This window comes from Halichoerus grypus, chromosome 1, assembly GCF_964656455.1.
Source record: "Halichoerus grypus chromosome 1, mHalGry1.hap1.1, whole genome shotgun sequence".
Lineage (NCBI taxonomy): Eukaryota > Metazoa > Chordata > Mammalia > Carnivora > Phocidae > Halichoerus > Halichoerus grypus.
This window is the reverse complement of record NC_135712.1, coordinates 117,686,556-117,706,155: the sequence shown is the minus strand read 5'-3', so window position 1 is coordinate 117,706,155 and position 19,600 is coordinate 117,686,556. Positions and strand designations below refer to the sequence as shown.

Here is a 19,600-nt window from a genome sequence, read left to right as displayed (position 1 = left end):
ATCGTGACCTGAGCCGAAGGCAGACGCTTAACGACTGAGCCACCCAGGCGCCCCAGGAGTACATGATTTGATATTTGTATATATATTGTAGAAGGATCACCACAATCTAGTTAATATCCATCACCATACAAAGTTTCAAATTTTTTTCTTGCAATGAGAACTTTTAGTATCTATTCTCTTAGCAACTTTCAAATATACAATACAGTATTATTAACTATGTTCACCATAGTTAATATTCCCATGACTTATTTATTTCATAGCTGAAAGTTTGTACCATAGTTAATATTCCCATGACTTATTTCATAGCTGAAAGTTTGTACCTTCATCCATTTTGCCCATCCCTACCCCCAACCTCTGGCCACCACTGTTTTCTGTATCTATTTGCTCAGGTTTTGTTAAGTTTTTATTTTAATTCCAGTTACTTAATATACAGTGTTATATTAGTTTCAGGTGTACAATATAGTGATTCAACAGTTCCATACATCACCCTGTGCACATCATGACAACTGTACTCCCTAATCCCCATCACCTATTTAACCCATCCCCCCCGACCCTCGCCTTTGGTAACCATCAGATTGCTCTCTATAATAAGAGTCTGTTTCTTGTTTTGTCTCTCTTATTTTTTTCCCTTCCCTTGTTTGTTTCTTAAATTCTACATATGAGTGAAGTCATATGGTATTTTTCTTTCTCTGATTTATTTCACTTAGCATTATACTCTTCTAGCTCCATCCACATCATTGCAAATGGCAAAATTTCATTTTTATGGATAAATAATATTCCATTGTGTATATATACCACATCTTCTTTATCCATTCATCTGTCGACAGACACCTGGGCTGCTTCCATATCTTGGCTATTGTAAATAATGCTGCTATAAACATCAGGGTGCATGTATCCCTTTGGATTAGTGTTCTTTTATTCTTTTGGTAAATACCCAGTAATGTGATTGCCAGATCAGATCATAAGATAGTTCTATTTTTTTAAGACTCCACATACAAGTGATCTCACACGGTATTTGTCTTTCTCTGTAGGACTTATTTCACTTATGAATAAATGCCCTCAAGGTCTATCTATGTTGTTGCAAATGGCAAAATTTCCTTCTTTTTTATGGCTGAATATTATCACAGTGTGTGTGTATTCATCTGTCAATGGACACTCAGGTTGCTTCTGTGTCTTGCTACTGTAAATAATGCTGCAATGAACTGTAAGTTATTCCTTAATAAAGCTATTATTTAAAAAGATCTACTTTAATGCAAAGTGGCTTCTAGTATAAAAAAACATATTTAGGAACCAGTAATTACATTCAAGATTACTGTTAAATTGTTTACAAAACATAGGTAATTACCTCATTAAAGGCTCTCTCTGATCTCGCATCAGCCTCATCGTAACTTCACAAGCCCTTCGAAAAAGACCTTCTGTTCCCATAGGACCCATTCCATTAACCATATTATGAGTCAGTCGAAATGGAACAATTTCTGGAACTTCAAAGGTTTCTCCCTTAAAACAATGCATTTTATTAAAAAGTCACAATGTTAAAATTTTAAATCTTTATGCAAAAAAATTAGATCTTCATGTCTAGACTCTAAAAGTGCAAAGATACCCTCAAAATATTTATATTTTTAACTACATTAAAGGCCTCTATCATGAAGAAGCCATATAACTACCTCTGATCTAGAGGATGGATGCTCACCAGTCACTGAATTACAATAGTGAATATTACTATAGAGAAATTTTTATGCGTTCAACATTTAGTCTCATATTAACTTCCTTACTGCTCTTCTTGAATAATATAAAATAAAAACAAATACTCTTATATTTTTCTTTTTTAAGACTTTCACTTTAAAGCAGGAAAGGAAAGAAACAGTCAAATGTTAGATGCTCATATCCCTCAGACAGAATATGTTAACATATAATATAATGAAGTCCAGTTCATTTATTTTCTGCCATTCTCAACCTGCCTTCCATAAGGCCTTTTTATCCCCAAACTTACTGAGTTTCCCTAAATTCCTTTCTCGTATGATTTAACATATACTAGTGGTTTATTTCTGATTTGATCTCATGTGTATCTGTGACCTTTCTTGGTTTCCTGTGACAGCAGAAGGTAATCCACAGAGAATGGGGATGAAGAAAATAGGGAGTTAGCCTACTTGTCTGCCTTCTAGGATCATAACATTGGAAAATTAGACGGGGCTTTAGGGAGAGTCCAACCACCTTAATTTATTCCCAGGCCCCACTCTGAACCTACAGAATCTCCTAGGATGTCTGCTAGATATCTGTGTATTTTGTTTAAATTCTTAGATGATTCTGATATGCTGCCAGGTCTGTTTTGTCTAAAACTGAATCTCAGTAAAATGAACTGATCTGTTCATATTCACATAACTAAGAACTGAGTCAGAACTTGAACCTTTGGATTTCAAGTTCAGGGCTGATTTTACTGTATCACTCTTCTGAGTTCTCTTCATCCTAAGTTGCTTTGCTGAGGACTCAGGGATCCACCAATCAAAACCAGTCAACAAACTCTCAGTGTGACTCAACTGTGACTATAACTGCAACCAATGGGTATGTCTAGGAAAAACAGCTGTTGAGGAAAGGAAATTGGGAGTAAACATACAATTACTAGAGTAAGTCACATCATTTACCTTATTGAAGAGACAGTTGAAATCCACATGTACACATTCACCAGTCAAAGAATCAAAGAGAATGTTTTCACCATGACGGTCTCCAAGCCCCAGGATATAGCCAACCATTGACATAACCGCTGTGGAACGACAGTATGCTGATCTGCTACTGTACCTAAAGAAAACACAATGCTTATCAAATATCCTTATGCCACATGAGGCAACATAAATCTAAAATATTTTTTATAAGATTTATTTATTTATTTATTAGAGAGAGAGCATGAGATGGGGGAAGGGCAGAGGGAGAAGCAGACTCCCCGCCGAGCAAGGAGCCCGATGTGGGACTCGATCCCGGGACTCCAGGATCATGACCTGAGCCGAAGGCAGTCGCTTAACCAACTGAGCCACCCAGGCGCCCTAAAATATTTTTTAAAACATTAAACCATAACAATGTATTATCTTCTTGGTAACTTACCATGATGTAGGATCAGGGAATGTCCTCAGAAACCACTCGTGAAAAACAGGAGGATGCCTGGGTAGGAGAAATTCTCGGAATACTTTGAGTTTTTCAGACAAAGCTGCGGCTTTTGGTAACATACACTGGCGAAGTTCTTTTCCTGTCATATAAACTCCTGCAAGGTGGAGTGGTTTCCATTAACCACACAAGCCAAATAAGAAAATGGGTAATTTTTTTAAAAACATCTATTTTTATTCAAATTGTTATACAAAAGCAAGAACAAATAGGTAAACTTATCTTATTATAATAAAATAACACATTATGTTTCCCTATACTTATCCAAAGTGAAGCCTCTTGTTGATGAAAATTAATGTCAACTAAAACTAACGTTGTTGGAATCAACTAATTCTAGAAAGTATCACTCAGAATAAATCCAATTTAAATTGGATTAATAAATTAAATAAATTAAATAAAATAATTGGAATTATAAAAATGCTGCAGCCCTCACTAAAATTATAATGATTTCTCTGTTCCTCAGCATGTAGTATAGTATAGGTCCACACAGAATCATTATTAAAAAACCTACAGTGGTGTTTTGAAGTAATTTACTCTGTGTGAATGCTAGCCTATAAGCTTCATTGTGTACCTCGTTCTTGAGCTAATCTTGTACAATGCAAATCATCTGGAGAAACAGAAGAACTTTTCCTTCTGATACAATGGTGAGCGTGTATTAGATGGGCGATATTACTCTGGTCTATTAAGTGCCTTTTAGGCCCACCCTGGTTTGGTGCTTTTTTACACCCGAAGCACAGCCAAAAGTTTTATGAACAAGTTTGAGATTTGAGGTTTTTAGGCTCAAATGTTATATAATTCCCGTGTGTTCATGATACTAAAAAAAATTTTTTTAAATACTTTTAAAAATCCAAAAACAATAACTAAAACACACACAATATTTTATCTTTCCAATAAAATAGTCAATAGCAAGTTCCTTGGAATAAGAGTCCAGTCTTTGAGTTTCAGCTCTGCAACTTATAAGCTTTGTGAACTTGGATAAGTTACTTAACCTCTGGCACTGTACATAAAATAGGGATAATCAGACTTATTAACAATAAACAATAAAGTATATAACATACTTAGCACAGTAATATAGTAATTTATCAATATCACTTATTGTTATGGGTTAAACTGTACCCAAAATGTATTTAAGTCCTAACCCCTGGTACCTGTGAATGCGACCTTGAAAGAGAGGGCTGTTGCCCATGTAATCAGGTTAAGAGGAAGTCATTAGGGTGGGCCCTTATTATAATATGACTAGTATATAAAATATTATATAGGAAGAGAAAACAGAGACATATAGACTTAGGGAGAACACTGTGTGATGACAGAGAGGAGAAAGAGTGAAGTGATCCATCTATAAAACTAAGGCACGTCAAAGATTGCTGGAGACAGAAGCTGACAGAAAGGCATGGAAGAGATTCTCCCCTAGAGTTATCAGAGATCTGGCCCTACTGACACCAAGATTTTGGACTCATAGCCTCCCCAATTGTGAGAGAATACATTTCTGTTGTTTGCAGTACTTTGTTACAGCAGCCCTAGGGAAACGAATACACTTATTTTCTACCTTATTCTGATAACTTGATCTATTTACTTTTAATGTACTGCATCATAGGCATTTAAAATTTTTTTATTTTGAAACAGCTTTAGACTTACAAAAAATCGCATAAATGACACAAAGAATTCCCATATACTCTTCACCCAGCTATTCTTAATGTTCATGTCTTTTATAATAATAGCACAATTACCTAAATTAGGAAATTGATAGTTACAATATTATTAACTAACCAGACCTTATTCAAATTTCACCAACTGTCCCACTACTGTCTTTTTTTCTGGGCCAGGATCCAATCCAGGATCCCATATTACATTCAGCTGTCATGTCTCCTTAATGTCCTCAAATCTGGGAAATTTCTGTCTTTGTCTTTCATTACCTTGACATTTTTTAAGAGTTCTAACCAGTTATATTTTTGTTTCTCCACTGTAAAATTACTATTTTTTTCCCTTTATAATCAATAAGTATGTTGTGAGGAGATACTTTGAGACCCTACAAATAACCTGCTTCTCATCATACTTTTGCTCATTCATTTCAGGATCCATTGATATTCACTGCCTGCAACAATTATTACTGTGGTACTTGCTAATTGGTGATTTTCTATTTCCATCATTTTCTCTACATTTATTCACTGCAATTCTATTGTAAGGAAGAACTGTTCCTACATCCCTACTTATTTATTATTTATTTATATCAGTGTGGATTCATGTCTATTTATTTTATTCCATGAGTTATAACCTAATACTATATCATTATTTTGTTGCCCAAATTATCCCAGGTCTGGCCAGGTGGAGACTCTAATTCCAATCTAATACTCTATTTTAGGCTTCCCTTTTCTTTTCTTTCTCTCACAGTGAAAAAGGTAGCTCTCATTATCCACATATAGATATTTATTTGCTAAAGGTAAGTATACACATGAAGTAGTTTCAAAATTGCTAACCAATATCTTTGTGAAAAACAAATTTTCATATACATTCTTATAAGCTACATCAAATTCTTTTGGGATAAAGATATAATTAGGATAAAGAAGGGATTAGAACATTAGGAAGAAAAACACATAAGTACTTGTGTATATAGAATCTCATTTGACCTAGAAATTCTACTATGGCTTATAAAAAAAAAGGTATAATAACATTTGTTAATATTAATTATACATACTGGCAGATTTTATAGTCATATTATATATTTATATTTTAAGAATTAATTTTAGTACCCTTTTCCTTATATAGTTTGGTCAGAATAGGTCTCAAGCCAGCAGTGTTGTTAACCCATTCAATAATCCCACATTCATCATTCAGGGGAATAACTGCATATGTTCGGATATGAAGTTCTCTTCTACGAGATTCTGCATCTTTTCTTAAGCACTATTAAAAAAAAACACACATAAACTTAAAAATTCAAAATTTCCAAATGTATGTCAAATATATCTAAAGATTATTCATTTCATAGCAAAAGAAACTCCGTGAAAGTTTACTATGTGGTATAGATGAATAATTCTTCAGAACAGTAGGAAAGGAAGCTACTGGGATAGTATCTATAGTCTTTTTCCAAATCATTAAAAAAGCCTTGGGCAAGTCTCTCGTTTTAATTATTCACTGTTAATGTAATATTGTGTTCAAAATATTATACCTGTATATTTAACAATGACAAAATGTTCTTTAATTTTTTATTGCTTCATAGATGTTACTGAAGTATTAAGTCCTTAGGCACCAAGATTGCTGTTTAATTTTTTTTTTAAGATTTTTTATTTACTTATTTGACAGAGAGACAGAGAGAGAGACAGCAAGAGAGGGAACACAAGCAGGGGGAGTGGGAGAGGGAGAAGCAGGCCTCCCACTGAGCAGGGAGCCCGACACGGGGCTCAATCCCAGGACCCTGGGATCATGACCTGAGCCAAAGGCAGACGCTTAACCGACTAAGCCATACAGGCACCCCTAATTTTGATTATCTAAACAAAAAAGTATGAGTTTTATAATATCCTCAAAATGTCATTTTATTCTTGCAATTTAATATTATGGCTTCATTTGAAAAACTGTCTCCTAGCAGAAGAAAGCTTTTTACATCTCATCAGATTAATTCTGAATTATTCTAGGTAAGGATAAACAGTATTTTGTATAATTCTGAAACCATATGAAATAAACAAACTAAGCACACAACTACGATTAGTCCAATTCAAAAGCACAATCACTAGCCAAAAACATATTTTAAACTTTAGGAATAAATAGGCTACATAAATGTCAGCCAAACAGTACAGCACTAGAATGACATATAAAGATCAGTTTGTGGTCTCCTAGACCAACACAGACTGTAATTTTTCACAATCAGGCTATTGTATTTTACCACAGCAATGTGGGGGAACAGTAATGAAATAATCAGTAACAAAGCTGATTAGGATAAATTTATAAACTGAAGCCAGGCCAGCTGATACTCCTAACCAGAAAAACACTCAAGGGAGCTTCAGATGAACATACTAATGGTTTAGCAGTCAGTTAGGTTACCAATTTTCTAAACATTTTAAATAAAAAATAATCCTTCACTTTATAGTGCCTTTGAAATGGATTTTTAATGTGATACTAATTTTTAAATTATTTTTGATTACACTAAGTACAAACCATAGTTATTCTTTTTTAAAAATGAACTTATCTGTTGCTATATCTTTTCTATGTTAAAAGTCCGTAACTTTTCCTGCTAATTAAAGAGGTACCAGTGAGGGCGCCTGGGTGGCTCAGTTGGTTAAGCGACTGCCTTCGGCTCAGGTCATGATCCTGGAGTCCCTGGATCGAGTCCCGCATCGGGCTCCCTGCTCGGCAGGGAGTCTGCTTCTCCCTCTGACCCTCCCCCCTCTCATGTGCTCTCTCTCATTCTCTCTCTCTCAAATAAATAAATAAAAAAATCTTTAAAAAAAAAAAAAAAAAAAAAAAAGAGGTACCAGTGAAATGTGGGGAGAGGATAGAGGAGGGACAAAAAGTTTATAAAAAGAATAATTAAATTTCATCTTTCTGTTGTATGGTTTATTTTTTACCAATGGAAAAAACAGATGCTATGCATTTACAAATACCTGGCCACAGAATAATTCAAAATACCTAAGGTCATCCATTTATAATAAACCCTTAATAAGATTTCTCATATTATCTCTGAGACAGAAATCAAGCACTTACCAAATGTACTGAAAAAAATACTAATAATCACCTTTAAGCAGTGTGTTGATAAAAACAGAACCTAGGGGCAGCTGTGTGCTCAGCTGGTTAAGCATCCAACTCTTGCTTTCAGCTCAGGTCATGATCTCAGGGTTGTGAGATCAAGCCCTGCAGCAGTCTGCTTGAGATTCTCTCTCTCCCTCTCCCTCTGCCCCTCCCCAGCCCCTGCACACACACTCTCTCTCTAAAATAAATAAATAAATCTTTAAAAACAAACAACCCCCCCAAAACAGAACGTAACATCTTTTGTCTAGCACTAAAACATAAATACATCTGATAGAGTCTATTACAGATAATTTAAACATTACATAGAAAATATTTTCCCTAACATGTGTTACACATTTTTCTCAATATAATAGAAGTAATCTTATTTTTTAAAGTAAAAAGTTATATGAAACCAGCAATTCCATTTCTGGGTAAATACTCAAAAGTCTGAAAGAAGGGATTCAAAGAGCTATTTATCCACCTATGTTCATAACAATATTATTCACAATAGCAAAAGGTGGAAGCAATCCCAAGTGTCCACTGACAGATCAATGAATAAACAAAATGCAGTATACACATACAATGGTATATTATTCAGCCTTATTCAGGAAAAAAATTCTGACACATGATATAACATGAATGAATCCTGAGAAGACAATGCTAAGTGAAATAAGCCAGAAAAAGGGACAAAAAATACATGATTCCACTTCTACAAAGTATCTAGAGTAGTCAAATTCAGGAGATAGAAAGTAGAATGGTGGTTACCAGAGGCTAGGGAGGAAGGGAATGAGGAGTTACTGTTTATTGACGGGAGAGTTTCATTTGGGAAGATGAAAAATGTTCTGGAGAGGGATGGTGGTCATAGTTGCACAAAAATGTGTATGTACTTAATGTCACTGAATTGAACTGTTAAAAGTGGTTGGTTAAAATGGTAAGTTTTATCCCAATTAAAAAAATTAAGTGAAAACAAAAAAGGCAGTACATTTCACTCTCTTTTTAAGAATGATCTATTTGGGGGCGCCTGGGTGGCTCCGTCGTTAAGCGTCTGCCTTCGGCTCAGGTCATGATCCCAGAGTCCTGGGATCGAGCCCCGCATCGGGCTCCCTGCTCCGCAGGAAGCCTGCTTCTCCTTCTCCCATTCCCCCCCGCTTGTATTCCCTCTCTCACTGTGTCTCTCTCTGTCAAATAAATAAATAAAATCTTTAAAAAAAAAAAAAAAAACAAACCTATAATTTAAAAAAAAAAAAGAATGATCTATTTGCATTATGAAAAGCTTGTATCACATGATAGTAATTACGATAATTCTAAAATTAAAGCAAACTATCTCCAAACCTTATTAATCAAGGAATTGAATTCCATTAGTCTACAATCCTTTCTCAGGTCATCTTTTGGCTTACACATCATGATGTAGAACTTTCCATCTGATCCTTTCAAAGAGATCTTCTTTGGTTTCTGAAGAGAAGCAAGAATTTCCACCTAAAAGATAATGAATTATATGTAAGTTAAGGTCAAGATTCTTTAAATTTTTATATATAAATACTGTATTACCTAACAAAAAGAATATAATAACCTATATTGTGTAGTAAGTTTATTATTTTACTAATTTCTTTTATCATAATCACCGATGATGTATGAAAAGAATGCCCATGAATAGAGACCCATTGTCACCCATTAGGAATGGCTATAAAGTAAAAGGATTACTTCAATATAAGTACTTACACATTCAAATTTAGGCAGCCTCTTTAGGACAGCCACAATATTTAAAAGATTTTTTTTTAAGATTTTATTTATTTGAGAGAGAATGAGAGAGAGAGAGACTGCACGCACAGGCAGCGGGGAGGGGCAGAGGGAGAAGCAGACTCTCCACTGAGTGGGGAGCCTGATGCAGATCTGGATCCCAGGACCGTAGGATCATGACCTGAACCAAAGGAAGTCACTCAACTGAGCTACCCAGGCTCCCCTAAAAGATTTTTGAAACAGTTTTTAGAACCTGTCTTTAGAGCTGAAGACATTGTTTTTAAATATCTTTAGTGGTAAAAAATGCTTATCAATTTAATGTAACTTGATTTTTGAAAAAAGAAACTATTCCAAAATCAAGTCCACTAATGAGGTGGGTTAATAAGCTGAATCCTATTAATTTAAAAACAAAGCATGACTGTAAGTGAGTAAGAATGATTTCATTATGTGGTTTAGTAGCTGGCTCTGAAGCAATTAAACAAATGTTTGATACACAGAATTACTGGAACAAACAGTTTTCAAAATTATTTACTTAGAAATGCTCTAGTATGGGGTGCCTGGGTGGCTCAGTCGTTGGGCATCTGCCTTCGGCCCAGGTCATGATCCCAGGATCCTGGGACTGAGCCCCGCATCGGGCTCGCTGCTCAGCGGGAAGTCTGCTTCTCCCTCTCCCACTCCCCCTGCTTGTGTTCCCTCTCTTGCTGTCTCTCTCTCTCTCTGTCAAATGAATAAATAAAAATCTTAAAAAAAAAAAAGCTCTAGTACCACATATTTAAAATAGTCACATATTTATAGTCACATATTATACTTAAAAAAAAAAACAAGCTCTTCTTAGCTGAATTTTGCTTCCTCCTAAAGTATAAGCAAAAACTGTATTTTGTTCTTCTCCATTTTTAGGATGAAACAAAGTATGGAAAAATCAAACTGTGAAAAATAATAATTATACTCATACTAAAACAATACATGCATCTAAAAAATCAAAATACTCAGTTGAACATGGGTTGTTTTTTTTTTTTTTTAAGACACTGTCCTAGGGGTTGTAGAAGATTAAAAGGAGAATAAGCATGAACACTGTGTGTGTGTATCTTATAATACACAGGGGAAGGAAGATAAATGTATATGGTTGAAAAGTTGACAATACAAAGGTAGTAACTGATTAGAAACAGACATGTAATGTTAGCAATATGTACTAGAGAAGTTTAGGAGAGAAAACGTATTCATTGGAGGACATAAAAAGCTAAAAACTGTGAAGGAACCATCTCCCTATTATACTATTTAAGATGCAAGGCTCTCATTCATTATAATACACATTAGAAAAGTATCAATCTTCTCCATATGGATATTTTTATAGGTCACAGATACTGGGAACATGGCATTTTTAACATTTAATTTTATCCCATCAATATAAGAGAGTTTTACTTTTCTGTATTTCTAATCATTTTTTTCTTTGCAAATAAAATGCACTTAGTCTCTGAGAAAAACACTTTTAAAAAAACCTAATTTGAAAATTTTAGCTTAATTAAATTTTAAAATCATAGTTACAGTTACATAACACTGAAGTTTACCATATCATCAAAGCTTGAGATATAGGCCCAATGCCCAGGAAATGGCTCATGGTTAGCATGGGCACCCGGAATTGATGGAAGAGTAGGTATCATGACTGATTGTAAAGGAATGAGGATTTCACTAAATGTCGGTTCCTCTACCAGCTTTTTAAGCATTTTAAAATGAGTGCTCATGCTTAATGTGGAACTACTTCCATCCACCTGGGGAAAGAAAATAGTACATTTTAATTTCTCTGGGTTTACCTTGAATTATAGAACACTTATTTTCAACCAAAACAAAAATTTTACTTGAACAGTATTTTAGTTACAATGGTTAAGCAGTCAGCAGTTTTCTAAGAATTTATTATATATCTCATTTTACCCTCTCTGTACTCTTTTGCCTTATCGGTAATCGTACCTATACCACAGGACTGTTTAATGACTAAAGGAGACAATAAAGGCCTACAATCTATTATCAGACATTACCAAATCCAAAGAGCTGTGTAAATCAAACCTTTTTTTTGTACCAAATCTCATTTAACTGAACTTCTCACTTAAAGATTAGTATGTTTCATTGCAGAAACAGTTATGTAACTGACTATGGGATACTCTATCAGAATACTCCAGGTAGGGAAACTCAATATTGAGTACATATACTACATTACCTTAAAAAATCTTAAAAATTCAGAATTCCTAAATGCAGCCTAGCTGGTCACAAAAATTTCAGATAAAGAACTGAAAACCTGTACACGTAAAGCACTTAGAAAAGTGCCAGTGTTTAGTAAATGTTGGCCATTATCATAACGTTGTCTTTGATAATGCTAAGTGCATCAGAGGTCAAATAGGAGTAAAATAGATAACAAAAACAGATTACTCTTTCAAGGTGTTTACTGATAAAAGGAAGATGAAAAATAGAATAGTCTGTGTTTTCTCACCCATTAACAGCTAATAGACTGAATATTTGTAAAGTGAAATCTAGCTATTTACCTGTAAAGAGTCTCTCTCCCCTTCCTCATAATTATCCTTACTCCTTTTCTATATATATATTTAGGGATTTTTTCCCTTCTATTTCCTTGAGCAAAAGAGTGTGTTACTCCTGTAAGCATGTTCATACTCTAGACACAAGTATACTGAAAAAAGTAGTTATTAAACTAGATGATAACCATCTGCTTAGTTCCCTAGAACACTATCAGCACCTCTATTTCCTTGAGCAAAAGAGTGTTACTCCTGTCAGCATGTTCATACTCTAGACACAAGTATACTGAAAAAAGTAGTTATTAAACAAGATGATAACCATGTGCTTAGTTCCCTAGAACACTATCAGCACCTCAATGCAGGAGAACATGCCTTCTTTATCTTTGTTTCACTTAGCATTAGTGCCTGTCAACAAGTAATGAAGTAAGTGTGTACTGAGAATGAAATGAAATGAAAACCAAAACTCCAATCTTCTTTCCTCTCATATATGTAGGTTAATATATATAAGTTTTGAAAATTTAAAGCTATGACACAAAATAATATAGAGACAACTTTGAGTATTTTACATACTTATATTTTTACGGCTTATTTCATATCCCTCTACTTAAATTATTTCTAATTAATATGGATAATTTACTCTCAGAATCTACACTAAGAAAAGCTTTAGAAATTTTAAAGTATAAATTTGAGAGAGGGACATGTTAGAAATTTTAAAAACCTCTTTATTAAGGTAAACTGCATATATTTAAAGTATATAATTTAATGAATTTTTATGTATGTGTATACCCACTTATGTTTGAATTTTAACTGAATTAAGTCAAATGAAAGAAAACCAGCTAAAATCAGAGAAGTTTTATATAAATGATCCAACACTGGTCTGTACGTAGGAAGATTTATGATCATACCGGTTTATTGCACAATTCCAAAAGCTTGTCTGTTAGGCGAGTTGCATCTCCAATAAATTTTTCTAAGGATTTTTTCATATGAATAGCTTTATTTAGGATTTCCTTGCATCTGTTCACACGCATGGGATAAGAAGACTGTCATAAAAGAATTAAATGTAGTTTTATACAAGATCTTTTTAAAAAACCCAGAATTTTGATAGACACAAATCAACTTAAAAAGTGTTCATGATGAGAATTTATGTTGATTCAAATTTCCTGGAAATCAATTTGGCAATGCTCTCAACAACCATAAAAATGCTGTTATCCTATGACCTCCTGAATTCCCTTCTTAGAATCTATCCTGGTGGAATAATCAGAAATGAGAATAAATATAAATGTGTCTAAATGTATTTATTACAAGAGCAAAAAAAATGGAAACACAACAGTTAAATAAATTATTGAAAATAATTATAGACTAACTACTATAGAATTTTACATAATTATTAAAATTGTGTCTTCAAAGAATATTTAACGCATAGGAGAGCATGCTATGGTAACAATGTTAGGTGAAAAATATCAAATTATTTATCTCTATAATCCAAATTTGGCATTAAAATATGCATAGAAAATACACACACAAAAATAGAGAAGACTATCAATAGGAGAATTAGTGAATTTTAGTTTTCTTTTTTTATCTGTGTATTTTCCAAATTCTCTAAATATTTATAATTAGATATATTTACCGCCTTATAAATGCCCATTAATAATGCAATAAAGTTTTTCTATTATTAATAGTTTAAATACTTTGGATAAAACACTTTGAAAAAATAGTCTACCATTTTATACCAAGCACTAACAGTTTATTTGACTTCATAGAGAAAAAACATGCTGAATTCTTTGATCTTAACATACTAGTCCCTTCATTTGATATGGTAAATATTTCTGAATTTTAAAATGATACATAATGCTTTAATTTCTCTTTTTTTCAAATATTTAAAATTTATGTTTTGCTATTAATCTAAGAAAGAAACACTGGAACTTGCATCTTCATATTAGCATTAAATAATCAATGCCATATAAAATGGAAAAAGACACTGTCGTGATTACTATATTACCTTTGACACAGCTGTCATCATCCACATTGCTTGTTGAGGATAGGCAAGAAACACTTTGGCTATAATTTCCATCAAGACAACAAAAACCTCATCATGAGAATGACAAATTCGGGAGATCAACTGTGAAAAAGCAGTCAAAAACTGATATGGTGCTAAGTGATTTGTGTGCTCTGTGATAACCTTGTTTATTTTAGCTAAATCATTTCTCATTTGTACACGATCGGAACGGCCAGCTGGAAAAAAATCAAAGTTAAAAAAACAGAGAAGAAAAAAACAGTGTATCAGTTCATTTCACAGAAGAAAAATTCTGTTTTAAAAACAACTTTGCAATATACATTATTCCCACACCCAAAGCTAAATCACTTGCCAAATTGTGAACATAGTTGTCTTTGTCTAAATAGGAAAACATATTTAGAGCCATTAAAAAACTCAAGGGCTATTAATTTTCACTAGAAACACAGAACAAACCACACTCCACTAAAATTTTTAGGGTAAATTATTTGGCTTAAACTAGTTTCTCTCAATATGTGTTAGGTTCAGGAAGGAATGAGCAGATTCTAATTTGCAGCCTTGAACTGCAACAACATGTCTATGTGTTTAGTGTTTCTCCTCTTTGTTAACATTCTTGCTCACACTTATATTCAATCTAATTTATCAAATTCATTCCTAGCTTTTTGTAAGTTAGACTGTCAAGCCAAATGTGACTTTATACCAAAGTTAAAATTTTTCTTATCCCTTAAAATTTTTACATAAAAAATTATACCTTTTTCCCACTCGTATGCCTTAGCACCAAAATCAAGCCATAGTGATAACATTCGTGGCATTGACTGATATATGAATTGGTTTCCATATTGTAGAGATCTGCAATTATATAGAAAAGATGTTATTAACATAGTGCTTTTTTCACATTAGATGGATTAAAATGTAAAGACTTAAACTACCACTTGACAGATATAAACAGAAAATGTTTGCAGGATCAAATAATTATCTAAAAGTATCCTTGACATGGGGCACCTGGGTGGCTCAGTTGGTTAAGCTGCCTTTGGCTCTGGTCATGATCTCAGGGTCCTGGGATCAAGCCCCACATTGGGCTCCCTGCTCAGCAGGGAGTCTGCTTCTCCTCCTGCCCCTCCCCACCTCGTGCTCACATGCTTGCTCTCTCTTTCAAATAAATAAATAAAATATTAAAAAGAATGAATGGAATGTCATTATTACTTCTTAGGAAATAATATGTGAAAATATAAACAGGCATGAGATAATACACTATGTGATTATAATACACTAATATATAAAATCAAGTTATATTTTACCTGTTATCTAGTCTAAGAGATAAGCTCTTTCCACAAGACTAATGTGAAAATCATTTACATATATAGTATTTCTTAGCAGAATGGGCAGGAAGGAGACATCCCATTGGTAATTATAACCAATAAATATATTACATTTAGGATCTTCTGGAATTCTAGTGTGGGGGACTCAGGAGATGAGGGTCTGGAATGGGAAGGACACTTAATTTTCATTGTATAATATTGGTACTATGGAATTTAAAAATATAAATGCACCTTACTTTTTCCATTAATAAAGTTATTTTTTAAACGGAATAAAGAATGCTACAAAGAAAAAATTTATATCTCATCTCAGGTTAAAGACTGAATCAGTGGTAAAGCAGAAAACATCCTGAATACACTAAAACCTGTGATAACAGTTCAAGATCAAGAGTCACTCTGACATATTTAATCAGCACACATCAGTTCTCACACTTACCTGCCAAAATGAAGAACTATATACCGAATGAGATCACCCTGCTTTTCCATTTTGTTGTCTGTGACCATGGGCATCAATTTGTCATAGTACTTGGCAAGGTAAAAATGCCCATCCTCCCACTCTGGCAGGAACAAGGTCACATCCTGTAAAAGACAATACTCACCTAAGAAACCCCCATACTATACTGGGAAATAAAGTATGAATAGATGATTAGGGATCAAAAAGTATAAGACCCACATGTAGGCAGAGCAAAGCCAAAGGCAGAGTGACTCTTTCATTTGGATAAAGAATTCTCTTAGAAAGGTTTTCTCAGGATGGCTGGTTGGTTCTGGTGAGTTGTCCACTGGCCAACATGAAATAGTGTTGGGATAATTAGCTAATTAGGGAAAGAAAACTCTATTTACATTGCTACTTTATATGTCATCAAAATAATTTCCAGATGGATTAAAGTTTTTATGAAAGTGTTTATACATATATTTTTATTATTAAAAAAAAATCTCAGTGAAAAGAAAATATCAAAGCTCAGAGGAAAGGACTGACTTTAAAAGCATAAAAATATGGTTAAAAAAATTGCATCTTATTTTTCTCCAAGATCTTTCATGGGTTATCGCCCTCCCTCTCAACACCTTTAAAATCAGGCTTCTAAGAATTCACCTCTCATTCACTCCTCAAACTATTTCTTCATGGTTTCAGTCTTTGGCATTCCCCAAAAGCAACTCCTTAAATCTAAAAGATCTTCCCAATTCTGATCTCATTTGAACTCTCTTTAGCATCTGTTTCTGTTGTCCACACCATTTCCTCTTTGAAACACTTTCTTCCCTTAGCTTCAGTGAGGCCACAATCTTCCAAGTTTTCTCCTATCTTTCTGGCCACTCCTACTCTGTCCCCTGTCATTTCCTTTCCCTTTCCCTGCCTTTTAAGTGTTTGTGTTTATTTTAAAACAATACTATTTGAAATGTGATGGAAAACACATAGAATGGCTGATTGTAAAAAAAAATTTTTAATGAAGTTCCACACTTAATTCAAGCAAGTATGAGAACATAGTTTGAACTAGGAACATAAATGAGATCTTGAGTTTCCCCTGAACCTAATCCTGCAAATTTTAGATGGCAACCTGCCTGTGGATAGAGAGAATGACATGACCAGATGTAAGGAACAGATGCTGAATTCATGTGCCCAACCAGCCACAGGGACAAGGCTGCCAGTATCCCTTCCCCACCTAGTCATAGAAGCAAAGGGAATAAGGAAACATAATAAAATTTCTTTTAAAAAGGTATTTTTCAGTCTGGTTTTAACCATCATTTTACCCTCCTTCTTTCCTCTTATCTGTCTCCTCCTTCCTTCTTTTCTGGTTTAAGTTTTTAAAATTTATTTTGGAAAGTAAAATTTACATACAGAAAAATACACAAATCTTGTAAGTATAGCTTGATCAATTATCACAAAGTGATCACATACAAGAACTCCAGGAACACAAGCTCCCCTATTCACCCTCCCAATCACTACCTCTTTTCTTTTCCCTGAAAATAACCACTACTATAGAGTGAATGTTTGTGTCCACCCACTCCCAAATTCATGTTGAAGACTAATCCCCAAAGTGATAGTATTTGGAGGTAGGGCCTTTGGGGCGTGATTAGGTCATGATGACGGAACCCTCATGGATAAGATTAGTGCCTTTATAACAGAGACCCCTAAGAGACCCCTCACCCCTTCTGCTTATAATAAGATGACAGTCTATGAACCAGGAAGCAGGCCCTCATCAAACACCAAATGTATAGCACCTTGATTTTACTTCCCAGCCTCCAGGACTGTGAGAGTTGTTTAAGTCACCCAGTTTATGTTTCATGTTTATTATAGTATATGGTTCTTATAGCAGCCCAAACAACCACTATTTGAATTTCTAATACAGTAATTTTGTTTTGCCCATTTTTGAATTTTATATAAATGGAAACATACTACATGTATTATTTTCTATCCAGCTTTTTTCATTCAACATTATGTTTGTGAAATCAATGGAAGCTGTTGCACGTAACTTTGGTTTGTTGGTTTTCTTCGCTACATAGTATTCCATTATAGGAATACGCTACAACTTGTTTATCCATTCTTCCCCTCCCCCCAACCTCTTGGTTATCCATTCTGTAACCAACTGACATTTGAGTTACTTCCAGTGTAAAATCTACAAATGATGTTGGTATACACATTTTTGAACATATTCTATAGAGACAAGTAGAATGGCTGGGTCACAGTATTATCACCTTGAGAAGATAATGCCAAACTGTTTTTCAAAATGATTATACCAATTTATACTTCCAGCAACATTGCATAGGAGTCTAAATGCTCTAGTCTAACATTTGAAGTTGTTAATCTTTAAATTTTAGCTTTTTAATAGGTATACAGCATTGCCTTGTAATGTTTTTAATTTGCATCTATGCCTGTCTACTATAATTCAATACATTTTCTTTATTTGTTTTTTATATTTACTTCCATAAGTTTTCCATACAATTCTTGTCTCAGGTTTCTTATTGACTTTTAAGAGTTCTTATTGTATTCTGGATACGAGCTTCTTATCATTTATGTGTTCCAAGTATCTTCTAATCTATGGCTTGCCTCTACATTCATAATGGTATCTTTTCATGAACAGAAATTCATATTATTAATGTGGCAAATTTATCAATCATTTCTTTTATAGTTGGTCATTTTGGTCTGTTTAAGAAGTCCTGACCTACTTCTAAGTTTGAAGATACTCTCGTATATAATGCTTTGGAAACTTTATCATTTTGCCTTTCATATTTAGATCCACAATCTACCTGAAGTTTACCTTTGTTAATGGTGTGAAGAAAGGATCAAGTTTGGCTTTTTTTTCCTAAAAGATAACCAAATGATACAACACCATTTATTAAAAAGACTATCCCTAGGGGCGCCTGGGTGGCTCAGTGGGTTAAGCATCTAACTCTTGATTTCGGCTCAGCTGATGATTTCAGGGTCTTGGGATCGAGCCCCGTGTTAGGCTCTGCATTGGACATGGAGCCTGCTCAGGATTCTCTCTCTCTCTGCCCCTTCCCCGCCCCAACCAGGCGTGCACGCTCTCCAAAAAAAAAAAAAAAAATGACTATTCCTCATGGCTACTTAGGCCATCATGACAGAGCTTTAGGTATGTAGCGAGAGTAATCAGATTCTAACTTTGGTATCATGAGGGCATCTCTCCCTCCTCCTCCAACCCAGGCTTCAGTGCAAGAGATATAAGACCTGGAATATCTGCTATAAATTTTGCTGTGGGGGTGCCTGGGTGGCTCAGTCGTTAAGCGTCTGCCTTTGGCTCAGGTCATGATCCCAGGGTCCTGGGATCGAGCCCCGAATCAGGCTCCCTGCTCAGCAGGAAGCCTGCTTCTCCCTCTCCCACTCCCCCTGCTTGTGTTCCCTCTCTCACTGTCTCTGTCAAATAAATAAATAAATTTTGTTGTGAAGAATTAGTGAGTTTTTACGTGCCTCACAAGTTAGAAGAAATTCAGATATCTCCAACTGGGAGAGCGAAACTTATAAAGTATGACTTTAGGATGTGCCTCATTACTACTTCCCTTTAGTACAGTATATACATATATTTTTTTATTTTTTTGAAGATTTATTTATTTTGAGAGAGAGCACACGGGAAGGGCAAAGGGAGAGGGAGAGAAACTTTTTTTTTTTTTTAAGATTTTATTTATTTATTTGACAGAGAGAA

General features: G+C 34.3%; 1 protein-coding gene across 4 annotated transcripts in view; it reads right to left on the bottom strand.

Moving 5' to 3' along the window:
* The window catches only part of ATR (ATR checkpoint kinase), a 96,904-nt gene that overhangs the window by 5,355 nt on the left and 71,949 nt on the right, over positions 1–19,600 (bottom strand). For all 4 annotated transcript variants that reach the window (XM_078070953.1, XM_078070941.1, XM_078070948.1 and 1 more), the window contains 10 exons: positions 15,886–16,028; positions 14,885–14,982; positions 14,122–14,354; positions 13,028–13,162; positions 11,169–11,369; positions 9,199–9,342; positions 5,898–6,048; positions 3,094–3,250; positions 2,640–2,793; positions 1,346–1,497 (listed from right to left, as the gene is read on the bottom strand). In XM_078070953.1, the coding sequence (XP_077927079.1) occupies positions 1,346–1,497; positions 2,640–2,793; positions 3,094–3,250; positions 5,898–6,048; positions 9,199–9,342; positions 11,169–11,369; positions 13,028–13,162; positions 14,122–14,354; positions 14,885–14,982; positions 15,886–16,028 (1,568 nt within the window). The remainder of the gene's footprint in view (positions 1–1,345; positions 1,498–2,639; positions 2,794–3,093; positions 3,251–5,897; positions 6,049–9,198; positions 9,343–11,168; positions 11,370–13,027; positions 13,163–14,121; positions 14,355–14,884; positions 14,983–15,885; positions 16,029–19,600) is intronic.